Below are 17690 nucleotides of genomic sequence, written 5' to 3' on the forward strand. Positions count from 1 at the left end.
AAAGGACTGGTTAGATAGTAGGAGACAGTGGATCTCCATTTCTAAGTGTTGACACTAAATAAAAAGCATTGCAGTTTACTTTCAAGTCAACTTTCGAGTCAACACTCATTAAGAATTTTGGAAGATCTCTTAGAGAGAAGGACAAACAATACTTCTATGTGCGCAGCAAAAGGTAATATATTTTTGTTCCTGCAGGGATTATTACACTGATAGCTGCCCTACTTCTCTTGAGAGAAGCATCATGTTCTCTTTTTATATTTGTAAGAGGGGGAAAAAGTCACGATCAACAAAAGAATTTTTTTTTGATAATGTTCCTGTGAACAAAGAGCTGCATTCAAAGCCCAAGTTTAAAAATGAATTTATTTCTTCTGTGATATCTTAAATTCTTCACCAAGAGAAAAATATAGAACATGAATTAAAAACAGTATGAACCTAAAACCTTTAGTTCACATTCCGGTCCTGGGCAGGGGTTGAATCCAATGATTTTCAGCACCCTTTCAACTCTGTGATTCTATCATCATAGCCAAGGTTAATTCCTCAACTTAATTTGGACTTTTGCAAACAAAATCTCCCATGTTGTAACTGAAGGGAAGTCAAAGAGGTGATCTAGCTGTTCAAGTAAACACAGTCAAGTCTCAAACATTTCTGCATTCTGCATATTTTAAATGTTTTAACGAAGAGACAGCATGACAAATTCACAAAATGCTACTTACGGCATAAAACCACTGAAGAAGCAGTGAGGACTGTTTAGAGGACTGATACATATCACCTCAACCATGAATGTGAACTGAAGGGCTACAAAAGTATGTGTTCCCTACAAACATCCTGTGGCACAATGCACCACACAGCAAGAAGCCCAGGCATCATGGCCTTTGAAAATATTTACAGAACCTCCAGACCCTGATATTGCCTTCTGAAACGGTTCATTTTAAACAACAACAACAACAAAAATCTAGATTTCAAACCCAACAGTGATTTTGTGTTTAAATTCAAAGCATTAGGCAACTGTCTATATAAAACTTATTATTATTATATATTTTATTCATTAAACATGAAACTCAGTCAACTGAACATTCAAAAATACATCACAAATACAATTGACTGGTGCTAATGTTTGATACCAGGGTGAAATTCAGTTACCTTCCCTACTGGTTCACAAATGTGCGTGTCCCGCAAAGCCTTCTGTACATGAGCAGAGGCTTAAAATTGTCACAAAAAAGCAACATCATGGCATCCGTGTGGATGGGCAGAGCCTCCTGCAGCTGCCACTACCGGTTCTTCCTAGTCGGATAGAACCGGCTGAATTTCACCCTAGTTAATACGGGTTGCCGCCAGTATCCTAGGTATCAAGTACCTTCTTAAGATCTACCATGTTCTGAGTAGCACAGTTTTTTGCAGTTTCATTGGTGTTATTGCAGGGACATGGTACCAAGTACCCCGATGACAACGGGTATCACTGTTACATGTCTCATCCATAATCGCGTAGTTTCGATGGCCAGGTCGCAATATTTCATGATTTTTTCTAGTAGTAGTAGTAGTTGTTGTTATTATTATTATTATTTATCGCCCAGTCAGCCAGATGTTCAGACTGGGTTTGGCATTTTTGTCTATCTATTGAGTCCTTACCAAGGGCCTGGGATAGGCAGATTTGGATGTTTGACTGTGTTGTTGTTGTTGTTGTTATTAGATTAGATTTTATAGGATGGTAAATAGTTTAAGAAAGTGATGGAAGAGAACCAAAGTACCATTATTATTTGTCTCAAATAAGCTTATCTGAACAACAAGTACAAAGCCACTATAAATCTTCATATACACCAAATATGCCATAAGCAAAATGCACTTAATTTTCAAACAACTATTTCATACACACTGCTAAACCACAGTTTTGACTTGTTTTCGCTTAACACAGGAGTAACCTGTGGATCCTCAACTCCTGTTTTATGGTCCTCACACCATTCTCAAATTATGCCACTGAAATGTTTTGTCATTTAAAACTCTTACATTTAAATCTCCCCACAATTTACAATGAGGGAAAAACCAGTAAAAAATGATTGCCTCACCACATCATCACACAAACCACCTGTAACTCTTGGAGACTAAAATAATTTAAAAATATATATATTGCTGCCTTAAAGCCAAAAAAAGCTTGCTTATCATGTTGCCTACTGTGGTTAAAAATTCAATTTGGTGCTATGTGTGAACACAGTCAAATCAAATGACACAAGGAAGATGTCAACTAGTCTAGCCGTAGGGTAAATCTAAATATGTCACCCACTCTCGAGTTAATGGCATACTGAAGAAATGCAGTAGCATTAGGTGGTGCAAGGAGACAGTGTACAAGCAAGGGTGTGATATGAAAAGAGCTGGCTCCGTAAATTAATCCTTAGCTGCTTCTAGTCACAAAGTCAGTAAATAAGGAATAGCAAACATTCCAATAAACTACAACATTAAGCAGCCATGGCCAGCCTCATTAGTTGAAAAAGACGTTGAGAGTCTGAATTCATTGGCATCTGAAACAGATTCCCCCATCCCTCCTACTTTAAACAACTATTGAGTGGGTTTTTCAGAGTTATAAGACCATGATTTTTAGAATTAATTAAATACAGAAGAAAAAGCAAAATAAAGTACTACGTTCTGTTTTTAATTATATGTTTTCCTCCTCCGTATGTAATACAATACAAACTAGCTTGATGGAACCACTGATGTTTCCAAAACTATTATATAACATGAAATCAATCCTACATTTAAAGAACTATAGCATATATGTAAATAAAACTACCAGCACATGTATTTCTGGAGATACTCCTGAGACTTCTGCTAGAGTGCTTATTTGGCTTTTCAAAACCTTGCAGCTGATACTAGCAGTTTGTACTGGGCATCATGAATGGCTAAAGATGGGAAGCCTTGTAAGAAAAATAGAAAAAAAGAATCAAGAAAAATATGTTTGTTCTGTCCTATCCTCTGGAAAACAACTGGAAAAGAGTAAAAGAATTCCTATAATCAGGTTTTGTTTTTTTAGCAAACAGAACCTAAGCTCAATAAAGTGTGGTGTAAGAACACTGCATATATTTCAGACCCAAATTCTTTTTTCTCAAGGAAAAATACAGAAAAACTTCCAACTCAAGTCCCTTATGATTTCAAAACTTCAAAAAATATTAAATCTAATTTTATGACTAGTTGTTGAGGGAACTATTTAGTCTCTACTAAGTATCACCTGTTCCTTTACTTTTTTTTTTAATTAGCCAAACAAGATCTATCTCTGGAATCTGATCTAAGCAAGTTTGATTTTTCTATTCAATTAAAACAAGACCATCCAAATATTACAATGAAATTGTAAAGGCAGGCGAAAAGAGGCTTTATTTGGAAGAAATTTCCCAAAATGCTGTTGTGAACTAAAAGGTATTTATAAAGATACTGTTTCACGTAAATGAGAAAGCACAGAAACACTTTTTTAAAATGGTCCAAAAATGTTATAAATTAAAAGACTCACCCATATTTGACATATTACACAGTCCTGTCACAATACAGGCAGTCATTGACTTATGGCCATTCATTTTAGCAATCAGTCAAGTTATGATGGCACTGAAAAAAGTGACTTACAACCAGTTATTACACTTAACAACTACTGCAGTATTCCCATGGCCTCATGATCATGATTTAGGTGCTTGGCAATTGACACTTATTTACAAGGATTGCAGCAACATGTGGTCATGTGTTTGTCATTTCTGACCTTCTTGGCTTCTGACAAGCAAAGTCAATGAGGGAAACCAGATTTCCTTAATAGCTGTGTATTTCATTTAACAGCCATGGGGGGGGGGAGTCATAAATTCAGATGCGATGATGTGATACTCACTTAATGACCACATCTTTCCATCCAAATTGTGGGACTATCTATGGAATATCACTTGGACTGATAAGTAAAAAAAAACCCTATAGAATGCTACTGGGACTACTCGGGTAAAAAAAACCTGTCCGCTATTTATAATGTCTATCACAGTTTACCAAAACCTAGTGTGTTCTCCAGCTGTAAAATACACTCAATATATTTGGAAGGAATCAGCCTAAGGAAAGTTAATCTAATGTAAGGTTGTTTGGTTAAACCTATTGTAACGGTATGTGAGAATGATCTTGAGGGACAGGATAAGAAATGTTGCCTAGGAAAGGCAATGAGAAAACAGATGTGGGGAGGGACCGGAAGCCAGCAGTTAATGGTCAGAAAGAGAAACTTAGGGAAGATTCCCCCCTCACCATTAGATCAGGCAGTTAAAAGGACTGTGGGAAATTTATACCTTAAGACTGCAAGATTCTGTTGCAATAGCTTTACAATAAAGTACATTTAGTTCATCTGGTCATGTTTCCTGTCTGTTTTTTGTGGGGGGGGGGGAATGACCTGCCTGGTTTTATCCAGGGTTGCTCATATTCCCTATTTCTAAACTTTAAATGAAAATACCAAGATATAATATGTATTCCCATGAAACTGCTGACAGGCCAAAATTTGTCAAAATGTAGTTATGTATTCTGAAACCACTTTGCCATATTGTATGATAATAGTACCAACCAGATTCTTTAAACATCCTTTCTTCTAGCGTTTTTAATAATTACTAGACACCTTCTTTAGCACCTAAGAAGAGCAACCTTATACCACTGTATTACCAGAGCAAAATTAAAAAACTGCATATAAACAGAAAAGAAACAAATGACAATTCCATCATCTAACAGCAAACATGTTTCTGCCAAATCTAAATCCCAGCAGTTATTCTGTCAAATTAGATTATTAATTAAACTCAAAGTAAGATTATCTTGAAGATATGAATCTTGAAAAGCCAGAAATTCCAACTCCAAAATTTTAGAATTTCAACAAATTAACTTCAATCTTCAGATTTTATTTTAAGATAATGTACTATATATCATTATTGCTTTTAATAAACAAATTCTTAGCTATGGCTTATAACTATGGACATATGAAGGATGAACTATAAGGATGAACTTCATGGAAGGATGAACTATAAAAATTAATTAGAAATAGGTATTGTGCAACATTGGTATAAAGCTGTAGGGCTTCCAAATATAATATTTGTAAGAATAGCTAAAGCCTTTACCAGCCATGCTTAATAAACCCACACTTATGCTTCCTACTTGAGAAATGAAAAATCTCAAGCAAACAACCAAGCTCAATTATTATCAAGAATTCCACAATTCAACTACAAATGTTGTTACAAATGTTCTCTTCTAGAGAAAGTTAACTTTTACTATAAAGTCCCAATAATTTTAAACTCCTTGCTTGATAGGAAACCTGCCAGTCTTACACCCAACAAAGCAATCATTAGATTAAAAAGTGTTACTACATTCTCTAGAAAAGCACCCAAGTTCATTTAAGCCAAATTTGTAGAGAAATTGATTTTTCATGACATTGTCTGGAAGCTTTCCAAACTGAGGTATTTACAGGGTCCAGGGACAGCCTAATTGAGTCATTAGAGTTTTTATTACTGATAAATGTTTCTAAAGAATATGACTGGCTGAAAGCTTTCATTTCATTAATTGTTAAATCTACGTATTTATACATAAACCATGTACATTAAAGCATCCGAGATTCTCTTCATTTTGCTTTCCTGAACAGAATGTTGAGCATCAAGATATACTATATATATATATATATCAGTTCAGCCAATGTGTTCAGATTTGCTAAACAAAATGACTTATGTGGCTACTGAGGGAAAGGGCTTAACTTTATTCGCTATCCTCTATACCAGTAATAATTAAATACATCAGAAAAGTTAAATACAAGAGATTAAGAAAAGGTTTAACTTTTATAACTAAATATCAAAGGAATATTTTTGTCTATCCTTATCTCTGAATATTGCTCAGGCAACTTTTGATGCCAAATGTCATTAAGGACAACACCTGTAAGGGTTAGGCCTAGTTCCTGTCATACAGCTTTTGTGTATTTGCCTCACGGCTGCTTTTTAACCTACCTACTGAAATCCAGTGAAACAGGAAAATTTGGGAACTTTTGTCTAAGACAAGTACATATTTGAATTTTCTTGAGGGAACTTGCTACTCAGGGACATAAAAAAAGAACACACAAAAGACATAAGCAGGGACACATCTTTTAACACTGAATAATAGAATTGGAAATTACTATAGTACTAGCCCTTCAGAAAGTTACATGCAAACATTGAGGAAAGAAAATCTAATATGGTATTAATTTAGAAACTGATATCAAGCTTGGCCTTATAAAATTGTACTCACTTAATCGTTTTGCTATATCTTTCAAGAATTTGCTGACAAATCTGTATATTCATACTGAAAATTTCTGTCCCATTTTAACTCATGAAAATTTTAACTTACAAGATGTTTGCTATTGCTGATCATCTTCTTGATTAAACCAATAATATATCCCTGAGGCTTGAGAACTGAATGTATGTCACTAAAATGACAGGAAACACATTTTAATGATATGATTTCAGCACAGATAGCATAAGTGGGGAAATCAGCTAATACCACACCTTTTAAGAGTGTCAATGCTCATCCCAGGAAATGAAAGTTGTGGTATTATTTCAAACTACCAACATCTTTCTTGTCACAATAAAACTATCCCATCCACATGGGATAGCTACACTATATTTCAGTCTCAAGTGTAACTAACATGAACTTGGAGAAATGCATTCTAATGCATTCAGCTAGATTGCCCAGAATTACTTCCGATACATAACTTGCCATCTATCAATCAGTTTTCTCGAAGTTAGATCCCATATGTGGATTTCAACTCTCATAATAAATCAGCAATGCCTATGCTGGCTGGAGAATTCTGAGAATCAAACTCACGATGTCAGAATGCCACTCACACTGGGCAAGGCCATTATAGACTATTCCTTCAATATATTTCCACAACTTAAAATAAAGTTAAAAAAAGAACTGCTTCCATCATTATTACTTCAAGAGAAATATAGAGGTAATATGCATTATGAAATCCACACCTTGGAAACAAAGCTTTTATAGTTATACCTATAGAACTTCACCTTCTCTATGTCATTCCAAACAATTTCAATAATCAAATTTATTTTAAGGACTAATCTAGTTCTATTTCAAAGACTTCCTTAGAAAACTAAAAATAAGCCCAGCAAGCAGTAAGTATAATTTATTTTAAGTGTATCTTCCTATATACACTCATATGTGAATGATCTAGAAATTTTGGTATGAATGGAATCAGTAGGAATGAAGTGAAATTAAAGCTTTCTTTTATACATACAAATAATTTAGCAAAGGTTATCATACCACTTCTAACTTCTGGCAGTTTTTGGTTATAGCAAAAATACTGAGTTTAAGAATAATTGAATCATTCCTAAATCGAGGAAATGTGTATTTAAGCAAACCCTGTCAGAATGATGCAAGCAGTAAGTATAATTTATTTTAAGTGTATCTTCCTATATACACTCATATGTGAATGATCTAGAAATTTTGGTATGAATGGAATCAGTAGGAATGAAGTGAAATTAAAGCTTTTATACATACAAATAATTTAGCAAAGGTTATCATACCACTTCTAACTTCTGGCAGTTTTTGGTTATAGCAAAAATACTGAGTTTAAGAATAATTGAATCATTCCTAAATCGAGGAAATGTGTATTTAAGCAAACCCTGTCAGAATGATGCAAGCAGTAAGTATAATTTATTTTAAGTGTATCTTCCTATATACACTCATATGTGAATGATCTAGAAATTTTGGTATGAATGGAATCAGTAGGAATGAAGTGAAATTAAAGCTTTCTTTTATACATACAAATAATTTAGCAAAGGTTATCATACCACTTCTAACTTCTGGCAGTTTTTGGTTATAGCAAAAATACTGAGTTTAAGAATAATTGAATCATTCCTAAATCGAGGAAATGTGTATTTAAGCAAACCCTGTCAGAATGATGTAATCTATGTAATGATCTTTCTCTTCAAAAAATTATATTAAAATAGAGACTAATATAAATGAGAATTCTAGAATTTAATTTATAAAACATTCACAAGATACAAAAACCCTCTATGACCAAAACCACAGGTTGCTTCATTGATCTGTCTTAGAAACATAGCAAATATGCATATCCAGCTTTGATATTAAGCATTTTACCATCATTTTTTCCCAGCTTCAACTTAAAGCACTGAAGAGCTGAAGGACAGCCTTCAAGTAGGTATTAAAAGGTGGTGGATAAGGACCACAAAAAAGGGAGAAAGATCTTAGTACTACTCATGCACGCAATCTAATTAGTGATACTAAACAGAACATTCAAGGAAAAAAGAAAGGAAGAATAAGACCACCCATTCAAGTTTCTTTGAGTGCTGAACTAAATATAATTTTAGCACTTTAGTCAGAACTTAAATATAAGCAGATATTTTTATGTACTCGTTGGGCCTGATCTTGGAGTCACATTTAAAATATACAGTACTTAGTTTATAGAAGAAGATACAATGTAATGCCTGCATATACATGTCCACACACATTTTATTGTACTGAATTTCCATCAGAACTGGATCTTTCACTTGTTCTTTTTTTTCCAGCAACTTATTAGAAGCAAGCAACTTCTTTCCCAAGCCAACTCCCCACACTTATCCTTTCATCTATGCTGCAAGGCTGATTAATTAAGCAAATCATTTGGCTAATGTAACTAGAACACCCCTTGCCTCACCCTCTGCTAAGATTAAAAGGCAACTGAAAAAGAAAAGAATCTTCAACTCAAACTCACCAACTTCTGCCAAGTAATGAATGATTAAACATGCATATCAAATATAAACATAATACCTTTCAAGAAAATGTTTAGGAGAAGCCACTATTTTTTTATGAAATAATTTTTTATTTCAAAAAATAATGAGCAAACTAAAAAAACAAACTTCAAGTTGGCTTATACATCTATGCATTCACTTAGAAATCAGAATCTTTACAGATTTCTCCACTCAAACTTCTTGAGACAGAAATTCAGACAGTGCAGTTTACCAACTCTCTTATTTCAGCCTCCAGAAGGGAGAAAACAATAAAAAATAGATTTTAACTTTCGAATATTTGGTCCATATAATTTGATGTCACTACCAGAACACTTCTAATATACTACATAAGGGCAAACAACAACAACCAAGTAAAACAGAAAAAATATACTATTTGTTGACCACAGTTATTGGTTAAAAGTGAGGCTAGTTTCCATATTTTTCAGTCCAACATTCTTAGTTTCAGATTTCCAAAGTTGATTTTAGCAAGGATTGGCAACTGGCAATAAAAATTCAAACGCAGAAAAAGAAAGTTCATATAACTCTGTATTGGCATATTTTTTTTAAAAAAAATCATTCATTTTTTTCACTCATAAAATATAATTTCTCTTGAATGTTTAGTTGTTATTGGACATTTAAGGTAACCATCCTAGCTCAATAGACTGGCTTCTTCCAACCTTATTCATAAGTTCTACTGCAGAACCAACAAGAGAAAATATTATCTTCAAGTGCTTCATTTATTTTTTTTCTAAACATAAAGTTGTGCTTCCTATTTCCACAGAAACACTACTCTTCATTTAAAAACAGAAAAGTTGCTATTACACTGGAAATAGCTGGGAAGCAGGGAAATGGAAGAGACATGACAAAATGCATACATGAGAATCAGTTTTCCTTCCTACCACCCCCTCTTGTGAAACTCACCAAGATTCCCATATGACTCACTCAGTACACAGACAAAGCAGTAAAATGTCTGGCATTCTGGATCTTTTATGAAGCAATAGAGCTGCTTCAGAAGCCAAACATATTATGAGTTTTAAGTATGAGCAATGAACACACAGTTGAATGTCCAATGATCCACAATTCCATCAACTATAAAATCCTTTTTAGACTATCTATAAATGGGCTATTTATTTGGGAATAAATGGATTCATATTCTTATATCTGAATCTCTTCCTATAACACCACATAGTTATTGAACAGCTACAGTTCTTTTTTTATAAACTTGTAAGACATAAAAGCAACAGAAACAATCAAACTCAGCCTCAAGAAACAGAGAAAATTTCAAAAACTAATTATACTTCTTTTGTGGTGATTCAGTGTAAATCAAGTTACAATCACTAATTCAGTATGACTATTCTTTTGTAACTTCCCTTGCGTTTTAATTGGCAATACAGATTTTCACAGCAATAAGAACTCTTTGACCTGCTCTCCGCAACCCATAAGGGACATCTTCAGGCTTGTTCCAAGTGACAGAACCCAGTTAACTTATAGGGAGAGTCTATATATTGGCTGCTGCATTGTCACAAATATGCATGCTGAGTGCAAAAACAGTATTCTGCAATTACCTACTCTAACAAACAGTGTATATATATCACGATAATCAACAATGCACTTCTAAGCAATCCTATAAATCAATTAAAAGCTTTTACAGAGAGGCCAGCAAAGCCTTTCATGTTTAATCACATTTATTTTATTTTTGATGAATTGGTTAAAATCTTTAAAAGGCAACTTTTAAAGGAACAGACTTCTTACAAGTCTATACACATTAGCCAAAATTAAGAATTATATCAGTTTTATATCTATTTTGTTTATACAGTGCTAAATTAGCAACAACCGAAATAGCTAAACATCAAACAACGTATCTATGGATTAAAAATAAATTCTGTCCATACAAATATGCTTGAAATGCCATTTGCCATTATCTCCATTCCACTTATTATAGTATTTATACTTCAGGACATTACAATCTTTTTTAATACAATAGAGAACTATTAAAATGGCTGAAGGGTAGTGAACAATTCGTTTTGGGACAACATAAAGGGTGTGTCTGGGTGAGACAAACTGGATTATGAGACTTCTAAATGCAATAGCTCAAGTTGAGCAAACAAGAGCCAAATTTAATTAGTACACTTCGGAAATCAAAGTATGAAAGAGTCAAGGAGTATGCACCCTTTGTTCACAAATCAGTCACATAAATGAGCACACAGCATACTTTTCTCTGAACCAGCATTCATGCACAATGCTTTTTTCCTATCAGTGCTCCAGAGGGGGGAGCACTATTCATCCATAATTAACACAGATTAATTATTAACAGTTAATTATTTTATCTATTTTCTAATAAGTACACAAACATTCATTTTTTAATGAATTGCAAATTCATTCTTGCACATTGAAAACTAAACAAAAGAGCAGGCATATTCTAATCCTCGACAGTAGACATGGTTAGATAAACTAAATCCATAAACTAGTAAGGCAATTTAATGGGGTTTCAATTCCTAAACCCAATAACTGATATTATTCTTGGGCCAAAAGGTATGGTATATTTTAAAACAGTGACCTTGAAACAGAAGCAGAGCAGCTGACAACTAGAAATCTTTCCAGCTCAATGCCAAATTCCCCCCAAGAATTCTTCCACCTCTATTAATCAGAATGGCCTCTTTTACTGTCTTCAACTGTCCATTCCCTTAACCTCACTCTGTAATGTCTTGCCCTGCCCAACTTTTTCTCAACAATTCCTGGAATGTGTATCACCATCACAAAGATCACTGGGGGGAAAAAACCCCAATTTTCTCCAAGGTTTTCCCTGCAGAGCCAGAATCAATGCCCCAACTCAATCTTATCTCACACCTACCACTTCAAAATGGTCTTTGTGCTCCTATTTCCACGACGGGATTACAGCTCATTTCCAGCACCTTCTCCCTATTCCCTTGGGCCAAAAGTCTTGTTTCTTATCAGCTTGGATGAGCGCATCCGAAAAACCACCTCAACTGGCATGAGCTTCCCATTCCACCCACCACCATTTCAAAACCATTTTGGACTCCAGAACAGGCTCCCCATATCTTGGAGGCGCAAACCACCCACCGGCGAGATCTTCCAAACGATTCGCAGTCCCATCCCTATCAAGTTGCCCTCCGTTTATCCACAGGCCCCCCCTTACCACGTCCCTTCTACCAAGTTCCCGCATTTCCCCTTCAGACTCCAGAGGGAAAAACCCCACCGAATTTCATTCAGGCACTGGCGTATTTTTTTTTACCCACGCCCCCCCACACACACGTTCGCTTCCTTTTTATTCACACCTCTCCCATTTCTCCCACCCCACTGAGCTCCACTTTCCCCCCACCCCCAAGACCCTCCACCACCACCACCCCCAGAGAGCAAGGAGACACCAACCCCTCGACATATGGCAGAAAGCGGGGAGGTAAGTTTGGGGTGTGGAGCCCAAACTCGCCCCTTATTCCCTTTCCCCCCGCACGAATCCCCTCCTGCATGTCAGTTCATTGCCGTGGGGCAGCGCCCAAAGGCTTCCTTCGGCGGGAGGGGGGTCTTCCCTCGCCATTCCCTTTAAGCACACTTCTTTACACGGGACTGTCTTCCCAGCAGCGCTTCCCCGGAGAAAACCCATCCCTTGCTGCCCCCACTTCCGAAGCGACCTCTTGCCCGGGGGGGTCCCTTCCCTGGGTCTTCCCCCCTACACACGACCCACCTGCTGGCCCCGTCGCCACCGCCTTGATTGCCTCTCTCCACTCCGCCCCGCTCCAAGTGACTCGATCCAGCGAACAATGGGGGTGAAACAGCGAGCTTGGCAGAGCCCATCCCTGGTCCCCATGGACACAGGCCACGCCCCCAGATCTCTGAATGGCCTACTCCGTCTGGAGGAGGCGCAGTCACCTCTCCGTTGCCACGCCCAGTTTCGCCCTGCCCTGGAATGGTGTTTACCGGCCAAGTCTCCTGATTAGACGCGAAGAGCAGGTGGCAATAGGAGGCCGGAAAGAACTTTCGCGCAAACTAGAAGGGCGAGTCGAGGACTGAGGGAACGGCAGGTGTGGGAGGGGCGGGATGCAAAGTGGGCGGGGTTAGCGACAGCGCGCTGGGGCTGGGGGAGGGAAGGCTGGTTTTGAAGAGAGGTAAAACATGTGCTTGGCGGGCGGAAAGCCCCCAATTCAGTCAATGTAGAAAAACCTCTGCTTGAAATCCTGTGGCACACCGTAAATGACATTAGGACCTCATAGGTGATAGTTGACCGAGTGAGAAAAAAGGCAACTTGACATTTTCAAATAAAAATGGTAAACTTGTCAACAGCAAAAACGATAATTTATCACTCTTGCCTCTTCACAAATTTGTGGGGTTCTTTCTTTACGAATTCCTTTTTAAATAAAAAATGGTTTCAGTAATTAGTTCCCTAGAATTCTATTGGGTTCTCAATCCAACGCCATAAATATTGCCCTTCACTATTTCTTCTAGAAACTCGCTGGATCAGACAAAAGCAAATCCAATTCAGAATGTTGTTCCTACAATGGTCAGCCGAGGGTTTCTGGAAACACCCGGGCTGGAGTGAAAGCTATCACGCCGCCTCTTTCTGTTTCTCAACTATCTATCCGCATTCAGAATCTGTAGCCTTTGTGATTTACCCTTCATTTTAATGCTCTGTCTTTCGTTGAATAACTCCTGCTGACTGCAGCTTTTTCGTTGGTTTTCATCTTAGTTCCCTTTTTTCTTATACATAAACCTCCCCCCCCCACGTTGTTTCCCATTTTTCTTTCATCTGAATTCAGCTCTAAAACTATTGTCTTTATTTGTTGACTCCTGATAACTGCCTGAACAAGTCCCTGCAATTTTCTTGGCAAGATTTTGGAAATGGTTTACCAACACCTTCTTTCTGACTCAGAGTGATCTGCCCAAGCTTACCCAGTTGGCTTTGTATGTAAGGCAGGACTAGAATCTATGATTGTCCAGTTGCTAGTCTAATGCCTTAACCACTACATCAAATTGGCTCTTAATTGTTCAGTAACTTTCATGGTATGTCATCTACCACCTCCTAGACTTTTCTCATTTAAATAGTTATACCCTGATTTATTCCCTTCCCCCAAGAACTCAAAAGAACAAACAAATTGTTTAATATATAAGAATACAGACAGATGTAAGTCATATCATTTTAATGTAATAAAAAAGAACACTCCCAAATTTTCCTTCCCCTTTAAATTATCTTTACAATTTGCTCCCCAAACCTCTAATGACATATATCTCACTAGGTTTTTCCTTGTAAAATTCCTCATCTCTTTCTATATTTTATTTTGTTCTATCTGCTTCTCCCCATAAAAGCTCTCTTTGATGCTCCCCTCTTTAAAGTAGGTGATTATTCTTTCCCTTAAGGAAAACCAAATATGTTTTCCACTAGAAAGAGAATAGAATCCTTGCAACTATAAACATATACAACACCAGTTCATTGCTTCACTTTCCCAGTTTGTTGCATAAGGACTGGAACTGCCTTGGATAATAACCAACACTTAAATTGGAGAAGAAAAATGAAACTTCAAGGATTTCATGGGACACACAATGGCAATTGAAGCTTATTTACCATAACACCTGGACCACTTCGAGGGATTGAAATGGATGATAAGAAACCATATTGTATTATTCAGATATAGTTGTGTGGAAGGTAAGTTAAGGTTAAAATGAAAGGTTAGTGCTTGATTAATATCTTGCCTGCTGCCGGTAATATTTACAACTTCATTTAAATACTGCTACTTTACTTCATTACCAATCTCATATTTCTCAGATCTGGGATCTGCCTGGGAGCCCAAATATACCTTTAGAGAGTAATTTTTAAAAAAAAAACTTCATACCATATGCATGTCTTCTGGGACAAGATGCTGAGTAAGTGAACTGTAGCTCTTGAAAGCCTTCACTTTAGTAATATGTGTTAATCTGAAAATATGCTACCAGAGTCCTTCTGAACTTTAGCTTCTTTGGAAGAATCAGATAGGGTGTCTCGCTTTACCCTGAATGTGACAGCGACAACAGTAGGTTAGACTGCTTTTATGTTACTGTGAGAGGGGTTTTAAGCGTAGCCTTTCCTGCAGATGGTGGACTTGGCCACATTTTACAAATTAGTATACTGTAACAACAGGGCTGTCTTTAAAAATCTTTGGAAACTGCATCTGGTACAAAATGCGGCTGCCAAAATAGCACCAGAAGTCAATAATTTGAAACATACTACTGCTCTCCTTATACTGTTGCTATTAACAGCTTGATCTAGAATACCAAAGTGATAATTTCTTTTAATATGATGCTTCCTGTTAAAAACTTTGCTCTCAATAAGGTTCTTCCAATTTTTCCTACAACAACCTGGGTTGGGCTAAGACAAAGTGACTGTCATAAAATCTGGATTTGCACAATTCACTCGGCCACATCATTTGTTTGCCTTGGCAGATGTCTTGTGTGAATCTAATTATTTTTCCCCACAAATCATGGTTTAAACAAACCACAGTTTCTAGCTGCAGAGTTTCTCTGAAAAAAAGAGAAGATTTATGTTCCAGCTGGTCAATGCACCACAGTAACCATCTGGGGAGGTTGTGAACACTTATTAACCCTTGAAGAGTTAATTCATGCTGTGGTGTTATACTTGCCCTTTTCTCATAATCATAGTAGTCAATCAAATACAACAATAGTTAGAACTAGTCCAAAACTACTATTTTATTTGATCACAAGTATGCCTCAAAAATAACTATCTGTATTAGTAGTGTAACATATTCTAAGCCTTTTGCTGACTTTTGCTTCCTATTACAGAACATGAATTGAAAGAACAAAGCGTGCAATGATGAATGACAAAAACAAAATTGAATATAAGATTGGCTTTTTCCACTTCAGATTCAAAAGCAAACAGCAGAGAAATGGACAAAGGCAGTTCTTCCAAACCAGGCACAAAAAAGATTTCCCATTAAATGGGAATGAGATAAAATGAAAACTGATCTAGAGGAAGAAAGCTTGCAAACTTGTATGAACACCTTGAAGTGCTAGAACCTGCAGCCAGTTTCTTGGAGAAACTGATTATATAATCCAGATTGCTATATTGGAGCATTTATTGAGGATAAATATTATCTCTTTCCATCTGAGATCTTTTCCTTGGACACAGTTTCTGTAAACTCATAGAATCATCTACTGTAATGTCCTTCCTGTTAAAGACTACTTCAGCTTTAATTGTAACAATACAAGAGCAACCAACAGATTTAAACTTAATGTTAACCGCTTTAATCTAGATTGCAGAAAATATGACTTCTGTAACAGAATCATCAGTGCTTGGAATACTTTACCTGACTCTGTGGTCTCTTCCCATAATCCTAAAAGCTTCAACCAAAAACTTTCTACTATTGACCTTACCCCATTCCTAAGAGGACCATAAGGGGCGTGCATAAGCGCACAAACGTGCCTACCGTTCCTGTCCTATTGTTTTTGTTTTTGTTTTTGTTTTCTTTTCTTTTCTTCTTCCTATATATATATATTGATGCTTATACCTCCTAATATTTACTCATATATATGTTTATATACTATATAATCCTTTTTATATGATGTTGTGACAAAAATAAATAAATACATAAAAAAAAATTAAGATTCTGTAAATTTCAGATGTCCATGATATTGAGGGATGGAATATACTTGCTTTACAAAGTCAGCTTCGAAATAAAACAATAGTTTTTCTGATTCATGGGGGGGAAAAACATCCTCAGGATTAGTCACAGAATAAGGAGAGAATTCAGATACAGTGGGTAGCATAACATAGTAAAAAATATACAGTTTGCTAATATGTTGCAATTAGAATTTTCTTTGTTAACATCCTTATTGTTACAAAAATGGTCCTTTCTCCTAAGTAGATTAATCCAGGGGTGAAATCCAGCAGGTTCTGACAGCTCTGAAAAACCGGTAGTGGAAATTTTGAGCAGTTCGGAGAACTGGCAAATACCACCTCTGGCTGGCCCCAGAGTAGGGTGGGAATGGAGATTTTGCCGTATCCTTCCCCTGGAGTGGGGTGGGAATAGAGATTTTGCAGTAACCTTCCCCTGCCATGCCCACCAAGCCACACCCACAGAACTGGTAGTAAAAAAAATTGGATTTCACCACTGGATTAATCCAATATTTAACTGCATCTACATTGTAGAATTATCATATTCCTTTTTGTTCTATGGTCGTAATACAATATGCAGAGTTTGTAGTGACAATCCAGTCCAATAATAAAAAAAAATTGGAGCAACATAATCTGGTATACTACATTTCCATCAGGTTTGAAGAAAAAAAAACTGTGTGAGAGATTTATCTGTTCTCCAGCAAATCATTACTGAGGTTTGGATAATTATTTAAAGGATGGAGTTCAAGCAAGGCTTTATTGTTCTTCATGATGATACCCTTTGTATTTACAGAACATCTGTTTAAATAAGTATACAGTTTTAATACCCAGCAATTTTCCTTGATGGTTCATCAACCACAATATTTTCTGGAAAGGCATTCAAGCTACAGAGCGTCTTTGCTTCCAAATCAATACAAAGGTTACTACTTTACATTAAATAGTTTTAGCTCCCATTCTTACAGGTCCCTCTTCCCTCAATAGCTTAACAGAGAAACAAGGTCTACATTTTTGAAAGAGAAACATTACCATACAACAAAGTTGGTATTTGTTCTGGACACCTGGGATCTATTTCACTGTCAGCTATGGAAGCTCACTGGAAAATCTCAACCTAATTTACCTCCCAGGTTTGTTGTGGGGGAAAATAAGAGGAAGATGTAAGTATGCCATCTTGAGCTCTTAAATAAAAGGCGGGATATAAATCAAATAAGTAAAAGAGAGTGCCTTCTTTTTGCTGGTATTTTGATTTTGCGTGCTAATTTTGCTTTCCTTTTAGTACAGCACCAAATCAAAATGATCCGTTAAAAAAAAAGCCCATATGTATTGCTAAA

At 36.3% G+C, this 17690-nt stretch overlaps 1 protein-coding gene and 1 long non-coding RNA gene across 6 annotated transcripts in view; one reads left to right on the plus strand and one right to left on the minus strand.

The window, feature by feature from the left end:
- Positions 1 to 12603, minus strand: part of JUP (junction plakoglobin) — a 77246-nt gene extending 64643 nt beyond the window's left edge. For 4 of the 5 annotated variants that reach the window (XR_009155053.1, XM_058182811.1, XM_058182810.1 and 1 more), the window contains exon 1: positions 12448 to 12603. Coding sequence is in view for 3 of the 5 variants with exons in the window: in XM_058182811.1 (XP_058038794.1) it covers positions 12448 to 12557 (110 nt within the window). In the remaining 2 variants the exon portion in view is untranslated. The remainder of the gene's footprint in view (positions 1 to 12447) is intronic. The other variant, XM_058182813.1, reaches the window with a different exon arrangement.
- Positions 12604 to 12664: 61 nt separating this feature from the next.
- LOC131198317 (uncharacterized) lies at positions 12665 to 16317 on the plus strand. Its single transcript, XR_009155054.1, has 3 exons — positions 12665 to 12784; positions 14205 to 14400; positions 15531 to 16317. It is a non-coding gene; the product is annotated as an uncharacterized LOC131198317 (long non-coding RNA).
- Positions 16318 to 17690: the final 1373 nt, after the last annotated feature.

Source organism: Ahaetulla prasina, chromosome 4 (assembly GCF_028640845.1).
Source record: "Ahaetulla prasina isolate Xishuangbanna chromosome 4, ASM2864084v1, whole genome shotgun sequence".
Classification (NCBI taxonomy): Eukaryota; Metazoa; Chordata; class Lepidosauria; order Squamata; family Colubridae; genus Ahaetulla; species Ahaetulla prasina.